The sequence below is a fragment of the Nicotiana sylvestris genome, chromosome 2 (assembly GCF_000393655.2).
Source record: "Nicotiana sylvestris chromosome 2, ASM39365v2, whole genome shotgun sequence".
NCBI classification, from domain to species: Eukaryota; Viridiplantae; Streptophyta; class Magnoliopsida; order Solanales; family Solanaceae; genus Nicotiana; species Nicotiana sylvestris.
The window spans coordinates 205,892,951-205,912,247 of NC_091058.1; the positions used below are offsets into that span (position 1 = coordinate 205,892,951).

Sequence of the window (19,297 nt, forward strand, 5' to 3'; positions counted from 1 at the left end):
GTATAATATTGGTATGAAGGCATAGTTTACGAGTGAGTGATATATATTTTCAAAAATACACAGCTCAACACAACACATTAATTGCATCCACGTAGTCATATTTCTTAGTTTAAACTCGTTACTCGTATTGTCAATACTTTTTTGTAACAGCGCATATCGTATATAGTGTAGAATTCTATGTATTAATGCTTTTTTTTAAAGTGAGAAGTGAGTGACTACAAGCCCAGCTTAAGCATTTGACATGCAGTTACTACAAGCTATACTTAAGAGTTTGCGGTTAAAATATGTTTTGTATGTAATGAACAAGAGGTGGAAAAAACAAATGGGAATATAGGAGCTTTGGTAAAATATCTGAGGTTGTATAAACATTGCATTTTTCCAGACAAAATGAATAATTGTTTCACACAATCAAGTTAGTTTAACATACAGGTACTTCATAGTAAACATTTTATGATAACTTAAAAAATAGAGTAGTAACATGACAAAAGAAATTACTACTAGTGTAAAAATTCTTACACTGCTAATGCATATAACTTAAATCCTTATTTTATTAAATCCTTATAGTTGTTTGGTCAAAGTTAAAGACAAATAGAAATTCGGGCTACTGATAATCAGGAGACGAAAAAGAAATAATAGACTTTTTGAGAATGACAAATAAGCAGTAAATAGGTTTGTATTCCAATGTAATGTTGATGATATCCTCTGTCCTTACAAATGACGAGACCTCCTCCTTTTATAGTTGATTCTAAGTAAAGGAGTAATACCTTAGTCTTAATGAGACAATTATGAGCAATAAATGACATTAAATAAGGCGTTACACAATCATTCCCATTTAATACCAATTTTCTAACGTATTGGGTATTTAATATTGAATTTGGACTCCTTTTCGTCATCATATCCATGTCTTCAATGCCTTCTGATCTCTTTGTTTTAAATGACCTAAATAGGTACGAAGCTTGTATTATTCGAATTGCCTCTCGTGCCTCTTAACTGATCATCATGTTTTGACCATTTGACCAGTCCTCGTGTCATGCCACGTCACCTTCAATGTAAATTCAGTTTTTTCTCAATACAGATAGTCCCCCCACTTTCCATTTATTTATCAATTAAATATCTGGGAAGTGGATCTTCATAAAAAGGGAATTTTTGCCGTAATTAATACTATGACAGTATTGACGCTTCAATTGTCCCTTCTAATTAATGCTTTGCATACGTGTCACCTTTTATTTAATGCTCTACACACATGTCACTTTCTGATTGGTTCTGCAATTCTGCGCCCTTTTTTCAAGGCTTCTTCATTTCCACTATTCACAAAGTGATTGTTGTCTTTATTATAGGTTTTCCATCATTACACTTCTAAGTTTGACGGTTGTCATTATAAACATATTTAACCCTCTTTCTTTTGTCTTCTTCTTCATAGATCTTCAACAAGCAATTTATTATTCACTTTTGCTTTTTCTCCCCTTTAGTTCATCCTTCTTCAACAATGTCATCTCCAAACCCTAACCCTAGAAAAGTTCCAATTCTAGATCACTTCCCCAATGCCCCCATAAGACATAGGAGAGGCAGAGGAGGTAGGCTTCGGAGCTTGAGCCTAGGATCCACTCGTGGTGGTTCATCTGGTTCTGCTTCTTCTTCTTCTGGTATTAGGAGTTCTATCCCAAAGACACCCTCTTCTAAAGGTAAAGAACTTTCTGAACCTACTCAGGAACCTTTAGTTGAAGAAATCGTACCCAATGATTTATCTTTTGGGAATGATAGAAGATCTCTCTAAGAACAAGTTAAAAATTTAGAAAAGGCTGACACCTATCCTTCTTTAATAACTGAACTTGTGATTCCCACTGTTAGGAAAGATTGTAATTGGAGAGATAATCTTCGTATGATGATTCCTGCCCAAACCAGAGAATTTCTTCTTTCAGAATTGGATTCTCTTTCGTTTATACTAATCCCTTTACTTTGGGATTTAATCCTGTCATTGACCCAGTTATACTTGAATTTTGCCGCTTTTTCAAAATTTGCTTAGCACAAGTAGATCCTCTTGTTTGGAGAGCTGTGGCTTGCTTAAGGTATTTGTCTACCAAAGCCAATGTTAATTTTACATTTTCCCATCTTATTCACCTATACCACCCCAAATTATTCCGCCATGGAGTTTTTACCTTGACTGCAAGAAGCAAGAAGGTTTTGGTAAACCCCGAAGATGACAAGGATCGAGGGTGGTATTGTCGTTACGTTGTTGTACGTACGGTAGATTTGTTGGGTGAAACAAACATTCCCTTCCCTGAGAAGTTGAATTTTGCACGTAAGTTTTTCCTTTTTTTTTACCGTATCTATTTTTTAAGAATTTTGATTTCTTTTCTAATCTCATCTCTTTTTAGCTTTTTGTAGCAACCATGGGAGATGTGGAACACGTTCCTAACTTCCGTGGTTGGGTAGATTCAATTTTGAAGATTGCGCCTATAGAGGCGAGAACTTGGAAATCAATTTTTCTTTTGAATGGTTGGAAAGTGAAGACCCATGGTATGTATTTCCTTATGCTTTGTCGTATATTGAATTCTTTCTTATTTTAATTCTTTATCCCTCTCTTTATCAGGATTTGGTATCAGGGGTATGACAGCTGAGGTAGTCGTTGCCATTCGAGCGTCTACAACCGCTTCACTTGATTTGGAAAAGACTCGGGCCACGCTACCAAAAAGAAAAGTTGTAGAAGAAAGTTATGAGAATGAGGAAGAAGAGAATACCTCTTTGATATCTAGGCCAAGAGCCAGGAGACGCGTCATTGATGGAGATGAAGTTGAAGATACTCCTGCTCGAGCCTCTATCTTCGAGCCTGTTCAAATCCTTTCTGATGAGGATACCACTCCAAGAGGCTCTAATGAATCAATTCGACGTCTCTTTGTTAGTGGTTTTGAGAGTGGAGAGTTTGGACCAGTTCTTGATGAAACTCCCCTCTCTTCTTCTATCCTCATTTCTTCTATTCATTCTATTCCTTTGACAACCACGAGTATTTCTTTGCCTATTTTATCGACTCCTGTTTCCTTACCTGTTTTGGTTCCCATATTTGCTCCTATTGTCCCTGCTTTGACTCCCACAGCTCCCATTGTTTTTACCTCTTCTACTACTCCTCCTTCCATTGTTCCCCATCCCTCTGTTTAGCATACAGAGGCTGGTTCTAGCAGCAGAGGCATGGCTATGAGAAGTGTTACTCTTGAAGTTCCTGCCAATCATATCCTTTTGAGAAAGACTGGTGGAGCTGATGTTTGGCTCAAGCCTCTAATCGGAGATATTGAGAAGAAGAAGATGGAGAGCCACAGTTGCTTGACTCTGATGAATGACATAGTTCATTCTACCTTGAAGGTACTTCTCTTTTAACTTACAATTTTTTTTTTATATCTCTCTATATTCTCACATTTGATGTCATTCCCTTGTAGGATAATCTTATTGGTATTGAGTTAATGGGAAGAATCTCCACTCTAGAGAAGAAGGATCGAGAGTCTGTGAAGGCTATCTCTGAGGCTAGGAGAATAGCCAAGGAAACCCAGCTTGAGGCAGCAAACTGGAAGAAACAGTTTGAGAATGCTCAGGGGACCATAGAGGAGTTGCAAGAAAGTAAAAATCACCTGGAGCAGCAAAAGCGTGGTTTGACTTTTGAGCTAGCAATTGCCAAGGCTTCTTCAAGCCAATTTGAAAAGATAAAGAGCTTTTGGAGTGCTCATTTTCAGAACAATTATCAAAGGCCAGTGAATAAATCAAAGAGCTTAAGGCACTTGTGGAGAAGAAAGAAGAATATGCAGGGGAGTTAGTGCAAAGCTTGACTCAAGCTCAGGCTGACTTAAGGATCTCCTCTGACGAGATACGTGCTTTGAAGAGTTCTCATGCCTCCCTTGAAGCTTCCCTTGACTCCCACTTAGCTGAACACCAGATATTGAAGAACGATCTTGCTATGTGGGAAAGGGAGTATGGACTTCTTGAGGAGAACTTCAACATAGAGGTAAGTTGGGCTTTTCTAAAATCTCGCCGTGATGCTTTGATGGAAGCTACTCAAGAAAACTTTGATTTGCAATCTGAATTAGCCAAAGTCTTAGACACTATTGAAAAAAGCCAACAACCAGTTGATACTCCTTCTCCTGCACTTGGAACTCCTGGGGCAGAAGAGCTTTTAAATGAAGAAGTGGCTACTGCGGCAATTGGAGTTGCAATTCCAGCTCCCAAGGGTGAAACTTCTATGACACAGTCCATGGAAGCTGAAGCTCCCGTGACTCTTGCTTCCCTCGGTGATTTTAACACTCCAGGCCCAGTTAAAACTGCTCCTATTACTGCTCCCTCAGAAGTTGTTACCGTGCCTGTGACTGCCCCTGAAAATGAGATTGCAACTTCTGATGTTCCAACCCCTTCAGTGACTAGTTGAATGTATTTCAAACTTTACTGTTTTTTTATTAATTGGTGGTGTTATCCCTTGGCAACTTTAAGGGATCTTTTGATGAAGTCCCCAGTTATCATAATGGGGCATTTGTAAAAAACAAATATTTTGCTGACTAAGTTTGTACTTAGTCTTTTATATTAAGAAGTTTTATCGGTACTTCTGTATATTCTATTCTTGCCTATTTATCTAGGACTTATAGAATAGCTTAGCATTTTTATCCTTTGAAAATGCTTTATGATTCTTCTCATGGATTATCAACATGAGGCTTATAAAAGAAGGGCCCTTTTATTTTATCGACACTTAATGAAGAAGACGTCTCAACTTCATAATGGTGTTATAATACGATGAAAGAAATAGGAATACACATGTTTTGTATGAAACAACTTTGACAAGTTTTTATTCATGAACTTTAACAAGTTTTTTGACTATTACATGTATTAAAATACATCTATAACTTTCTCGTAACTGTTTTTCTTGTAACAGATTTTTACATAATATAAAATAAACAAGGTTTTTCTTCATAACCTGTTTCAGTACATAGTCATGACCCTATCTTTATATATTAGGAAGGGTTTGAGAGGTGACATCGTTTATGAGTTTGAGAGATAACTCTGTTGTTCCCATGGGAAAAATATTATGATGAATGTCTTGTGTTTGTTGAACACGATGATGAATGCTGAAGACTTCGTAACTTTTTCTCAACTCTTGTCTCTTTGTGGCCGACTTTTGTTCGATATTCGTATTTGTTTTTCTACACATATCTGTGTATAATATGTAGTCCCCCAAGTGTTTGAACGATGAAGTATGAAGCCTCGAGCACTTGTTTATTTCTTTCAATTTGGTCCTTTTCCTGAAACAGAAAAATATACGGGACTCGGAGGTGCGATTATAGATGAAGACTGCCTAACTCGTGTGTATTTCCATCAGATTAATTGTAACCCTGGGCTGGAAATTTTAGAATACTCCATTTTGCCTTGCAGGTCGTGTCTCCTCATTTGACACGAGTTAGGGTTTTTTCCTAGCATCTAAAATCGTTAGTAAAACTTTAATAATTCAAAAGAAAAATTTTAACATGGCGATACCTGACCGTGGGTACTTTATCAGAAGTAATATCTCTTTAAATGGACGGCATTCCAATGTGAGGGTAAAACTTTGTCGTCCATTGTCTCCAACTCGTATGCTCTTTTTCCCGCAATGTCACGAACTCTGTATGGTCCTTCCCACGTTGGACTTAGCTTTCCTGAATTAGCAGCCTTTGCAGATTGGAACACCTTTTTAAGTACAAAGTCCCCAATTTTGAAAAATCTGAGGCGTGCTTTCCTATTGTAATATCGTTCAATTACTTGCTTTTGTGCTGCCATTCTTATCAATGCAGCTTCTTTTCTTCCTTCAAGAAAATCAAGGTTTACCCGCATCTCTTCATCATTAGATTCCTCCGTTGCCTGAACGTACCGTGTGCTCAGTTCACCTATTTCAACTGGAATTAAGGCTTCTGCACCATAAACCATTGAAAATGGTGTTTCTCCAGTGCTTGTTTTTGTCGTTGTACGATAAGCCCATAGTACTCCAGGTAATATCTCAGGCCAATTACCTTTTGAATCTTGTAACCTCTTCTTCAAGTTGTTGATAATGACTTTGTTTGTGGATTCCGCTTGTCCATTACCCACTGGATGGTATGGCGTAGATGTTATCTTTTTAATCTGCCAACTTTGAAGAAATTATGTGATTTGAGCTCCTATGAATTATGGTCCATTGTCACACACGATCTCCTTTGGTGCTCCAAAGCGGCATATTATATTTCGCCATATGAAGTCTTTAACTTCCTTCTCTCGTACCTGTTTAAATGCTCCTGCTTCTACCCATTTAGTGAAATAATCTGTGAGTACAAGTAGAAACTTTACCTGACCCTTTGCTTGTGGTAGTGGACCTACGATATTCATTCCCCATTTCATAAAGGGCCACGGGTCTATAACAGGGTGTAGTAACTCAGCTGGTTTGTGCATATTATTGTTATATCTTTGACATTTATCACATTTGGACACGAAACAGTTTGCATCTTCTTCCATCTTAGGCCAATAATATCCTGCTCGAATCAATGTTCTTACCAGTGACCTTCCCCCCTGCGTGATTTCCACAATGTCCTTCATGCACTTCCTTCATCACATATTCTGTTTGAGAGGTTCCGAGACACCTTGCTAGTGGTCCACCGAACATCTTTCGATAAAGATTTCCTTGATATAAACAATATCGAGCGGCTTTTTTGCGAAGCGCTTGAGCCTTCCCTTTGTCATTAGGCACGGTTCTGTGCTGTAAAAAAGCAATAATTTCGTTTCTCCAATCCCATGTTAAATAATTAAAATTTACCTCATTTTTATCAGGTTCGAGAACAGAATGAAATAAATGTATGACTGAAGCACTTGCGTCATTTGCTACGTCAGCTGCAGATGCGAGATTAGCTAAAGCATCTGCCTCCACATTCTCATCTTTTGGGATCTGTATTACCTTCCAAGTTTGGAATTGCTTTATTAGTTCCCGTACCTTTTTGAGATATTCTTGCATTCGAGTTTCTCTGGCTGTATAAGTCCCCAGCATTTGATTGACCACGAGTTGAGAATCACTCTTGATTATAATTTGTTTTATGCCGAGTTCTCTTGTCAATTCTAAACCTGCAATTACAGCCTCGTACTCTGCTTCATTGTTAGTTATAGAATGACATTTTATAGCTTGCCTAATAGTTTCACCCGTAGGTGGTATGAGAACTATACCCAAACCTGCTCTTTTTACATTAGATGAACCATCAGTGAATAAAATCCAAGTCCCCGAGTTTGCACCATTAAAAACTTGTAATTATTTTTTTGCTTCTAAATGCATCTCCTGGCTAAAATCAGCTACGAAATCGGCTAATACTTGAGATTTTATAGCAGTCCTAGGTTGATAAATGATATCGTATTCACTTAACCCATTTTGCTAACCTCCCTGACAATTCATGTTTATGCAAAATGTTTCGTAATGGAAAAGCAGTAACTACAACAATGGGATGACATTGAAAATAAGGTCTTAATTTTCTAGATGCCATGATCAAAGCTAATGCTAATTTTTCTAGTTGTGGATGTCGTGTTTCAGCATCTAATAAAGACTTGCTTACATAATAGATAGGAGATTGTTTACCTTGGTCCTCACGGACTAAAACAGTACTTACTACAACTTCTGACACGGCCAAATAGATGAGTAGTTTCTCTCCTTCTTTTGGTTTTGCCAATAATGGTGGATTTGACAAGTAAGCTTTTAAATTTCTAAGGGCTTGTTGGCAATCTTCGTTCCATTCAAAATGATCTTGCTTTTTGAGTGCGGAGAAAAATTTAAAGCATTTTTCTGAAGATTTGGGAATAAATATCCCCAAGGATGCAATTCTTCCTGTTAGCCTTTGGACTTCTTTTTTACTTGTAAGGATATCAGGGATCTCCTCTATTGCTTTGATCTGAGAAGGATTTACCTCAATACCACGGTTAGAAATGAGAAAGCCCAAAAATTTGCCTAAGGCAACCCCAAATGCACATTTTTCTGGATTGAGATTCATATTAAATTTTCGTAAAATTTCAAATGTAACAGATAAATGAGAAATATGATCATGAGAATGTTGGGTTTTGACGAGCATATCGTCTATATATACCTTCATGATTTTTCCTAAATGTTCTTGGAACATTTTGGTGACCAACCTTTGATAGGTTGCTCCAGCATTTTTGAGACCAAAGGGCATTACTTTATAACAGTAAGTCCCCCTGTCTGTGATGAAAGAAGTTTTTTCTTCGTCACTGGGGTCCATTTTAATTTGGTTGTACCCCGAATATGCATCTAAAAAACTCAAAAGTTCATGTCCTGCAGTTGCATCAATTAACTGATCTATATGCGGTAAAGGGAAAGAATCTTTTGGGCAGGCTTTGTTAAGATCTGTATAATCCATGCAAACCCGCCACTTACTATTTTTCTTAGGTACAACAACTGTGTTTGCTAACCAATTAGGATACTTTACCTCGCGTATTGACCCAATTTTTAATAGCTTTTGGACCTCATCTTGAATCACCTGATTTTTGAAAGCTCCTTACTTTCTTTTCTTTTGCTTTATTGGTGTAAAGGATGGGTCTTCGTTTAATTTGTGAGTCATCACATCCGGTGGTATCCCTGTCATGTCAGCATGGGACCAAGCAAAACAGTCCACATTAGATTTTAGAAATTCAATTAACATACCTCGCATGTTTGAGTTTAAATTAGCTCCAACATAAACTTTCCGTTCAGGCCACTGCTCAAATAATATCACAGCCTCGAGTTCTTCGATAGTTGTTTTAATATTTTCATTCTCCTCAGATTCTTGAATTGTATCAGGTCTCGAGTCTAAATCTGTTTTCTCTCGCTCAGTTGAGGTTTGATTGCTGACACCTTCAACTGTTTCCTGTAATTGCTATTTTTCTTTGTTTATGGTGCTCGTATCTGTTACAGCGTTGATACTCCTGGTTGTTTGCTGATCCCCTCGAATTTGACAAATCCCCCACGGTGATGGAAATTTAATAACTTGATGTAGAGTTGATGGAACAACATCTATATCATGGATCCAAGGCCTCCCTATGATCATATTGTAGGCCATTTCTATATCAACTACCTGAAATTTAGTTTCTTTAACAACACCTGCAGCAAAAGTTGTTAGAATTACCTCTCCTTTTGTTACCACACTTGAATTGTCGAAGCCTGACAAGGTATGCGCCTTGGGTATCATTTTGTCTTCAGCTTGCATTTCACGTAATACCCTTAGTAGTATAATATTTACGAAACTCCCTGGATCAATCAAAACTCGTTTTACATTAGTATCATGTACAAGTAAAGATATTACTAGTGCATCATTATGTGGGGTTATCACTCCTTCGGTATCTGCATCATCAAATAAAATACTTTCATTTTCTAAAACCTGCCGTACCTGTTTCCTGTGTGTAATTGTTACTTTAGAAACCTTGTTGGAAGCTGTGTAGGTTATGCCGTGAATATCTTCTCCCCCACTTATCACATTCACTGTTCTCTTGGGTGAAGGAGGCTTTGGTGGCTCTTGCCTATTTTTCATATAGGCTTGTTTACCTTTTTCACTAAATAACTCAGTGAGGTACCCTTGCTTCAATAGATGATCCACTTCACTCTGCAAGAATCTACATTCTGAAGTTTTGTGCCCGTGATCATTGTGGAATTCGCACCAATGATCTGGATTGCGTCTATTTGGATTTGACCGCATCTCTTTTGGCTATCGTACCTTATCTCCCATGCTTCTCAAAACAGCCACGAGCTCGGAGGTAGTGACGTTAAAGTTATATCTGCCGAACCTTGCCTTTAAACTTCTGTCATCATCTCGTGACTCTTGTCTGTTCCGATCATTTCTGAATCTTGATGAAGAACCAGATTCCCTGATCCTCGATTTTTTATCATATTGTTGGCTATCTTGTTTTGATCGTGAGTCTTTTCCTGCAGGTCCCATATATGGATCGTACCTGTTTTTACCTGATCTTTTTTCGGTTTTTGATCTTCTGGAACCGCCCCTTTCTTCATGATGAAACTTAGGTACGGTATCTTCTTCAATTCGCAGCTTCGTACTGTACCTGTTGTAAACAGCATTCCACGTGGTTGCAGGGAATTCTCGAAGGCTTTCTTTGAGTCTTCTCGTGGCTTCAGAACTTTTGTCATTTAAATTACTTGCAAAAGCTATTGCAGCCCAGTTGTTAGGTACACGGGGTAGAGTCATTCTTTCACGCTGGAATCTATCAACAAAGTCTCTGAGCAACTCTGAATCCCCTTGTTTGATTTTGAAAATATCTTCCATTCTTTTCTCAACCTTTTGAGCTCCCGAGTGTGCTTTAATAAAAGAATCTGCAAGCTCAGCAAAAGAATTTATAGAATTTTCAGATAAAAGAGAATACCAGGTTAATGCACCCTTGGTGAGTGTTTCTCCAAATTTCTTGACCAGTACTGATTCAATTTCTTGTTTGGTCAAGTCGTTGCCTTTCACGCCTGTTGTAAATGCAGTCACGTGGTCACGTGGGTCTGTAGTACCATCATATTTCGGGATGTCAGGCATTTTGAACTTTTTCGGAATTGGAAGGGGAGCAGCACTTGGCTTCCAAGGTTGTTGTGAGTATTTGTCCATGTCTACTCCTTTTATTACAGGCGGAACTCCAGGGATTTGCTCAATACGCTCATTTTGTTCCTTAATCTGTTTCTGCAAGATTAGTACTAAATTTTGCAAATAGGAATTATTTGAATTACCTGGTTCCCCTTCCTGTGGTTCACTGGTGGTTCCTCCATTTCCAGAATTAACAAGACCAGAACGAGGATTCTCCAATGTATTATTATTAGGAGTTGGTGTGGGTGGTGCAGCAGGCAATCGACTAACTAGAGCCTGAAGAGCTTTGCCGACCTGTGCATCAATTAGCTTTTGTAAAGCTTCATTTGCACCTCCTTCAAAATGTTCAGATTGTTCTTGTTGATCAGCACGGGATTCAGGAGCAGGAGTGCCTTCACGACATTGACATGGTGAATCTGGAGGGGGGGAACCACGTCAATGTTCTGTAGGTCTCCTTGATTTTGATGGATTTGATTTTCATGGTTTCCCAATGTGTTATCACTGTTATTGTTGTTGTTTGACATGTTGATAAAGACGAATAAAACGTAGCTTCAAAGAAAAGATTATCAGTTTTCCGGTAACGGAACCAATTTGTTTAACCAAAAATATGATTCTTTGGTCAAAGCTAAAGACAAATAGAAATTCGGGCTACTGATAATCAGGAGACGAAAAAGAAATAATAGACTTTTTGAGAACGACAAATAAGCAGTAAATAGGTTTGTATTCCAATGTAATATTGATGATATCCTCTGTCCTTACAAATGACGAGACCTCCTCCTTTTATAGTTGATTCTAAGTAAAGGAGTAATACTTTAGTCTTAATGAGACAATTATGAGTAATAAATGACATTAAATAAGTGTTACACAATCATTCCTATTTAATACCAATTCTCTAACGTATTGGGTATTTAATATTGAATTTGGACTCCTTTTCGTCATCATATCCATGTCTTCAATGCCTTCTGATCTCTTTGTTTTAAATGACCTAAATAGGTACGAAACTTGTATTAATCGAATTATCTCTCGTGCCTCTTAACTGATCATCATATTTTGACCATTTGACTAGTCCTCGTGTCATGCCACGTCACATTCAATGTAAATTTAGTTTTTTCCCAATACAATAGTATATCACACATGTATATAGAGACAAGTAGAAAACTAAACATATAGTAACTGCAGTTTCTCATTTCCTATAATAATATTGATACTAAAAAAAACAAAAAAGAAGACTAGAAATTTTGAAACGTCTCTAGGAAAGAAATGGTTCACTTTTTTTCTTTTTCACTAATCTACGGTGCCCGGTACTCACTGACCCGACTAATTCTCCTAATTTATTGGGATTTTGGCCTTTGAATGATCTCAAGGAGCAGAATCATCGTCGAAGTACCTCTTCCAGAACCAGTGTTTCTTCCAAGCTCTTTCATTCATTTCATCAATAGGGATTCCTTTAGTCTCAGGGAGGAATAAATATGCAAAACTTCCCATAATGACAATGCAAACAGCAAAGAAGAAGAAGATCCCAGATCTCATGTGACACAACATTGTGAGAAAAGCTTGAGCTATAATGAAAGTGCAAATCATGTTCATACTCACTGCAAAGAAAAATCCAGCAGTTCTTGTCTCCAATGGGAAAATTTCACTTGGAATTAACCATCCTAAAGGACCCCATGACCAAGCAAATCCACTCACAAAAATACATATCAACACAACCACAAAATATGCATAGTTCTTTGGTATTACATTTGTGGCTTTCAAATGCACTGCAAGAATTCCTCCTGTAACACACTGCAACAAAAACCAAAAGAATCAACAAGCAAAACAACAAGATTCACTTAAAACACACCTACAATATAAATAATTTTTACACTATGACGTGGCAGCCCGGTGCATAAAGCTTCGACTCTGCACGAGGTTCGCGGAAGGACGGGACCAAAAGGGCCTATTGTACACAGCCTTACCCTGCATTTCGCAAGAGGCTGTTTCCACGGCTCGAACCCGCGACCTCGTATTTACACTATGATGTGACAAAGCAATTTAATATAATGCCAAAACAGTCAAAGGTCAAGGGTTCGAGTGTCTCACTTGGATCCACCAAATATTCAACAAGATTATTTTTACATGCGTGATTCAAGAAAGAAAATCGATCTAAACATGAATGTTTGTGCTAGGAACACAAGATAAATAAATAAATAGATCACATATCTAACAGTTTAAACATTTATACGAGATCATATCATTACAAAAACCCTTATTTTAGAAAAATCAAGTCACACGTCAGGGGTCATGTTGTCAACATAAACACAAATAAATAAATAAAATACCTTAAACTCATATTGAAATAATGGTTTACCTGGGCAACAAGCATTTGAACAGCAGCTTCAATAAGTAAAACTCTTCTTCCAAATTTATCAACTCCAAGTATTGCAACTATGGTTGAAACCACATTAACCATACCAGTAACAATAGCAGATAATAACGACGCCTTTCCGCCGAATCCCATCGTCTGAAATAATACAGGAGCATAGAACATGATAACATTTATCCCAGTAAATTGTTGAAAAATTTGAAGAATTGTACCACATATAAGTTGTGGCCTACTAGATTTGTTCATGAGATTTCTAAAAGGTTTTTTGATTTGTTGAGCTAATTCAGTAGCTTGTAAAATCTCTTGATATTCTTTTTCAACATCATATACACCTCTAATTTTTCTTAAGGCTTGTTTGCCTTGTTCTTTTTGGCCACGTTCAATTAGGCTAGTTGGTGTTTCAACAATGAGAAAAGAACCTAAACCAAGAAATATTGCTGGAACTGCTGCACCACCAAGGGAAAATCTCCAACCATGTGGATGCATTTTTGAGGTTAAATAGTTGACTATATTGGCACATAAAATACCAATTGTGATCAACATTTGGAACAAAATGTTGAGACCACCTCTGTACTTTGCTGGAGCTATTTCTGATATGAATAATGGCACTGCCTGCAATAAATGATATTTCAGTATTTGCAATGACTAAATTGGCTATTAGTAAATTTTACAAACATTGAACTTCAAGGTAAATACTCGCCCTGTTTCAATTTAAATACGTATTTCGCTTATCGAGAGTCAATTTAACTAAATTTTGAAGTTAAATTGAATTAGTTTAACCCAATCTTTTAAAATTAAAATTTTAGATATTGGAATATTATACGAAAAGTACTACTATAAGTTACTCCCTCCGTTCATTTTAATTTATTCACTATAATAAAAAATACATTTTTACTTTTGCTTGTCCATTATACTAAATCAAGAGAAAGACAATCTTTTTTTCATGTTTTACCCTTATCGTTAACTACGCATTCCCAAAATCATTTCCCACGACTTTTTAAAATGCTATCATTATTATGAGTGTTATAATAAAATACATACTTCATTTATTTTTATTTTTTCTTAAAAAGAGTGTAAAGTCAAAAGTTGATAGCTAAAAATAAACGGTAGGAGTACAATTTTTCTCATGTCAATATAATCAAAAATATATATTTTAAAATATTGATCAAACTTTACACGGTTTGACTTTCACTAAGCGAAATACGGTCATTTAAATTGGATCGGAGTGAGTATTGGTTTTTACTCACAAATATTCAACTTTTGTTAATTGAAATTCATCTAGACAACTTTAACGTCCAAATACTCTTGCGCAATTTTAATATGTTGCAAAACACCTTTACACTATTTCCATGTGAGAAATTATAAATACAAACAAGACTTTTGGAAGAACATACTGCATATAATAAGTGTGTGACATATCTTTATACAAAGTTTCTGAATCATGGTTAATTAATATATATTCTTACACTAATTTATTATTTAACTAAGTTAAACATGGTTTGGTCGGGTCCTCAGATGACCACATAGCCAAAGAACTGAAAATTTTGACAATTGAATTAACAATATTAAAGTTTGTAATTAAAGATGTTAAAAGCAACAAAAAAATTGTCACACTTGTGGGAAGTCATAAATACAAGTAAGACTTATGAAAGCAAATATTGCATGCAGCAAAACGCTAATTAAGTGCATAACGTACATCTTCATATAAGGCTTTATCTAGTTAATATATATTGCAAACTACCTTAATTTAATTATAACTTAAATTTTTTACACATCAATTTTTTGTAATGTTTTTATAGTAAAGCTCCTTTGGCTATCATGACATATTAAATTACAATCAGACCTCTCTATAACATCATTTGTATATAACAATCAAATTTTTCTTGGAACAAATTTTTATATTATATTATAATATATGTCATCTATAACATTACTTCACTATATCAGCCAAAAAATATCGGAACAAACATTGTAGTACGTATACACTGTTTTCATTTACTACAAGTAAGGACAGAAAATCAACCAAAACAGACATTCTGTCATTAGATTCCTAGACTATATTTATTCTGTATTATTTGTTGAATATATAAGTGATACTTAATTAAATAAAAGTTACCTGATTGCCAAATCCAACACCAGCACCAAGACAAAGCCGTCCAATGATAAGCATAGGCAGATTCATAGCAGCAGCATTAAGGATAACTCCGATAAAGAAGAACAAAGAGGCAAGTTGTATTGTAATTTTCCTGCCAAACCTCTTACAACACTTTGAGGCAAAGAAACAACACACAATTGCAGCTAAGTATAATGAAGATGTGAACAACTGCAACATTTGGTTATCATATTTGCAGTAGTTGTCTTCTTTAGCCCTATGCTTTCTAACATAGACTTTTGGGAAGAACTTTTCCAAGAAATCATCCATTGATGTCACCCCACCTACACAATTCCATACAGAAATAGAGGTTGAGTTTAATTAAGTTCTATGATGATGTAAGAAAATATATTTACATAATCATCCTATCAATTATTAAGTAATTACAGGTAAATTTCTTGATAAGCACGCATTAATTGACTTGTAATCTGGTAAAATTGATAAATACCTCTATCATAGGTTACAATTTTAGCATAAAAAGAAATTTTTATGCTGACGACACGGTATATAACTTAAATCCATTGGCATTATCATGCCACTTGACATGAATTTATCAAAAGTGAAAAAAGAAAAAAAAATTAATTTGATTTTATGTTCTATGCAATGAGGATTTTTTTTTTTTTTGGAAAAATCTTCCATCAAATTTTATGTCCAAACGGGCACTAAGCCCCTGTTTGTCTTTTTTTTAAAAATCCTTTTTTAAAAAAAAAAATCAAAAATGTGTTTGTCCATAAAATTTTGCAAGTTTTTGGAAATCTTTTGAAAATGAGTTTTTCAGACATCAAATGTTTCAGAATTTTTTTTCCCCACCCACAAAACTGCAACATTTTTTCATGTGAAATGCATGTTCAAACATAACTTTAATCCCAAATACCATTCTTCAACTTAACTCCGAATACTACCTTTTTTTTTCAAAATTTACAATTTTTATGTCCAAACGCCCACTAAGTGTATATAACTTAAAACCATTTATTATTTATATTGACCATAAATTCTCAACAAATTTTGCAAGAATATTAGTTTATACACACACTATTTGGTTAAATTGACCTACAAATATTTCAAGCAAGAAAGAATTTACCCGAAATTCCAATATCATAGCCAAACATAAGACCACCAAAGGCTGCAATAATAGAACAAATCACAACCTGTCCAGTCAGTTTTGCAGGAAACTCATCATCCTTCTTGTCAAAGGCCATAATAGGAGGCATATTTGGTTTCTCTTTTATAATTTGTTTTCTTCAAAAACAAAAAACAAAAAAACAAAAGAGAGACTCTTTCGCTCACACTTCTTGTTAATTTCTTGCTTTCTTTCTGCTCACAAGATTGTCAATGGCTTTTTCAAGAATCACAAAAACGGCTGATAGAATATATACATATAACATAATATATAAGTAGACATGCATTTGTGTTTTACTAGAACTATAATATAGTAACTGCATGAGACATAATCGCGGTATTTGTTCCTATTTTCCGAATGAGGATTTAATAGCACTTTTGGTCCCACATTTATTGGTAAATTCTGATTTTAGTCCTTCTGATATTTTGAAATGTGCACTTTTGAGATCCCTATGTTTGTGAAATTTTACAGATTTAATGAATTTTTAACTGTTAAACTATTTAATTGTTCATATACTATGTTAAATTTATATTTATATTTTGCAGATAATTATAGTTCTATAAAATAATATAAAAATAAGTAATTTCTTAGATAAAGGGACTAAAGACACAACTTTTAATGAGTAAAGGAGTAAATGTGACTAGCCAAATATTACAAGGACCAAATTTAGAATTCACCAGAACTTGTTGGTTTCCGATTTGGATTAATCTTCTTTTCCTTATTTTAATGAAATACGACAACGCCACGCAGGAAATGAATGAGTAGATAGACGTGTTGATTTAAGCAAACGAAACAGCTTAATCTTTCTAAATCTCCACTAGTTCTTGAACTCTAGTAAAGAATGGATAAATATTTTTCCCTCATATCTGATTTGGGATTTTTATTTTTCTCCCTTGCAATGAGATTTTTAAATTTAAACTCAAGCTGGGTTTTTTTATACTTGTGTACGGAAAATACTTACCCCCTATCAAATTAAACAATCTATCTATACAACTAACAACATACTTAGTGTAATCCTACAAGTAGAGTCTGGGAGAGTAGAGTGTACGGAGACCTTACCTCTACCTTTAAGAAGGTAGACAGATTATTTCTGATAGGTCCTCAGCTCATGATGGGGAGAGGAGAGGGGCAATAACAAGCAAACAGATTTGATGACCGAAGCAAAAATACAAAACTAACAGTAGGTAATGCAATTAGAAAATCAAAAAAGAAGACAACAGCAAGTAGTAACAGAAGTATAGGGATACGAAAAAATTACGGAAGACACCAAGTGGTGTATCAAAGCTACTTCTACAAACAAGGACAACAATTGGCCACCTAACCCTTTACCTTTATTCTCAGCCTCCAAATAAACTTATTCTTGTTAATACCGCAATGCGCCTCGTCAATCAGTACAATGTCATCTGCAAATAATATGCACCACGACACCTCCTCTTGAATGTGACGCGTCAGCGCATCGATCACTGGGGCAAACAGGAATGGGCTAAGGGTTTACCCCTGATGTAGCCCTATCACAACAGGAAAGTGATCCAAGTCCCCTCTTATTATCCTCACCCAAGTCCTAGCACCCTTGTATATGTCATTAATATCCCTAATATATGTAATAGGAACACCTCTAGCCTCCAACTATCTCCACAGCACCTCCTTCGGCACTTTATCATAAGCCTTCTCTAAGTCGATGAACACCATATGTAAATCTCTCTTCCTCTCTCTATACTGCTTCATCAACCTCCTAACAACGTGAATAGATTCTATAGTCGAACACCTTGGCATAAATCCGAATTGGCCTCTGAAATAGACACAATCCTCCTCACCATTATGAATTCTAACAAAATTGCCCCTGCGGCCGCACCATTATAGTGCGGTCCACACTCCTTGAGCTTTGTCTTTGGCGTTGTGGGACTTTTGCGGGCCGCACATTTCTGAGTGCGGTCGCGCTCTTGATTATGAGACCGCACAAAAAATGGTGCGGTCCGCATTTCTTCTTGACCAGAAAATCTTATCTCTCTGAACTTTATCTTCTGCGGCCGTACCAGAATTGTGTGATCCGCACTTTGTAGAGCATTTCTTGTCAGAGGCTTTCTTCATGATCTGCGACTGCACTCAATATTATGCGGTCCACACAGTGGCCTTTTAGCCTTGTTTTTGTCCTTACCCAAAATTACTCCTTGAGTTAATTTTTATCTCTTTAGCTCATATTCTAACATTCCTGCAAGCAAGCATATTTCATTAGTTTTTGGGAATACGTTTAAGCAATTTTGAGCTAAAACGAAAGTAAAAGAGTGCAAATAAGTAGTCAAAATCCCTAGTTATCAATACCCGAGGAATAAAGATGGAGTACGATGATCGTGTTGTATAAGAACAAGGGGGATATCCAAAATTGCAACAACTATCGGGGTATCAAGATACTGAGCCATATCATGAAAGTATGGGAGAGGGTTAGGAGGATTATGTCTATTTCAAAGGCCAATTCAGATTTATGCTAAGGTGTTCGACTATAGAAGCTATTCACGTTGTTAGGAGGTTGATGGAGCAGTATAGAGAGAGGAAGAGAGATTTACATATGGTGTTCATCGACTTAGAGAATGCTTATGATAAAGTGCCGAGGGAGGTGTTGTGGAGATAGTTGGAGGCTAGAGGTGCGGGGAAACTAAATAGAATTTTTTGTCATTTTTAGGTTAAGTTTTGTAAGTTGGGAGCACCTGAGCCGTTTTTATTTACTGTATTGGGTAACATTGTTCAAGATTAACTTTTAAACATTAGATTTTCTTTCTTTAATCAAGTATTATGAATTCTATCTTAGTTTCTTCTTTAATTTCTTTATTTTCCATGAGTAGTTAAACCCTTAGCTAGGGTTGTAACCCAACCCTAGTATGAGTGCTTAATGGGTAATTGACTTTGGGCTTATTTATGATTGGGTTTATGATATTTAGCCTAGTTCTTGCTTGAATTTGAGAATTGATGGTTGCAAACATTGATTTATGCCTATTTGACTTAGCCTTTACTTGAGAAAGAGAGACTAAGTCTAGAAAAACTTGGCTAACAAGAAATTGGGGTGAACTCAAGAAATTGATAAACCCAATTAA

General features: G+C 36.0%; 1 protein-coding gene across 1 annotated transcript; it reads right to left on the reverse strand.

Annotated features, from left to right (window-relative positions):
* Positions 1-11,739: 11,739 nt before the first annotated feature.
* On the reverse strand, positions 11,740-16,470 carry LOC104210832 (sugar transport protein 8-like). Its single transcript, XM_009759804.2, has 4 exons — positions 16,173-16,470; positions 15,056-15,375; positions 12,925-13,551; positions 11,740-12,359 (listed from the first exon to the last, which is right to left on the reverse strand). The coding sequence occupies exons 1-4, from the start codon at positions 16,300-16,302 to the stop codon at positions 11,934-11,936; spliced, it is 1,503 nt and encodes a 500-aa protein (XP_009758106.1). The 5' UTR covers positions 16,303-16,470; the 3' UTR covers positions 11,740-11,933.
* Positions 16,471-19,297: the final 2,827 nt, after the last annotated feature.

Excerpts from the sequence above, each read along its gene's own strand:
- LOC104210832 (XM_009759804.2), bottom strand. The coding sequence starts at position 16,302 with ATGCCTCCTATTATGGCCTTTGACAAGAAGGATGATGAGTTTCCTGCA. Across the intron at positions 15,376-16,172 it reads CTATGATATTGGAATTTCGG|GTGGGGTGACATCAATGGAT; the intron begins GTAAATTCTTTC and ends GGAATTGTGTAG. Across the intron at positions 12,360-12,924 it reads TTCAAATGCTTGTTGCCCAG|TGTGTTACAGGAGGAATTCT; the intron begins GTAAACCATTAT and ends TTTTTGTTGCAG.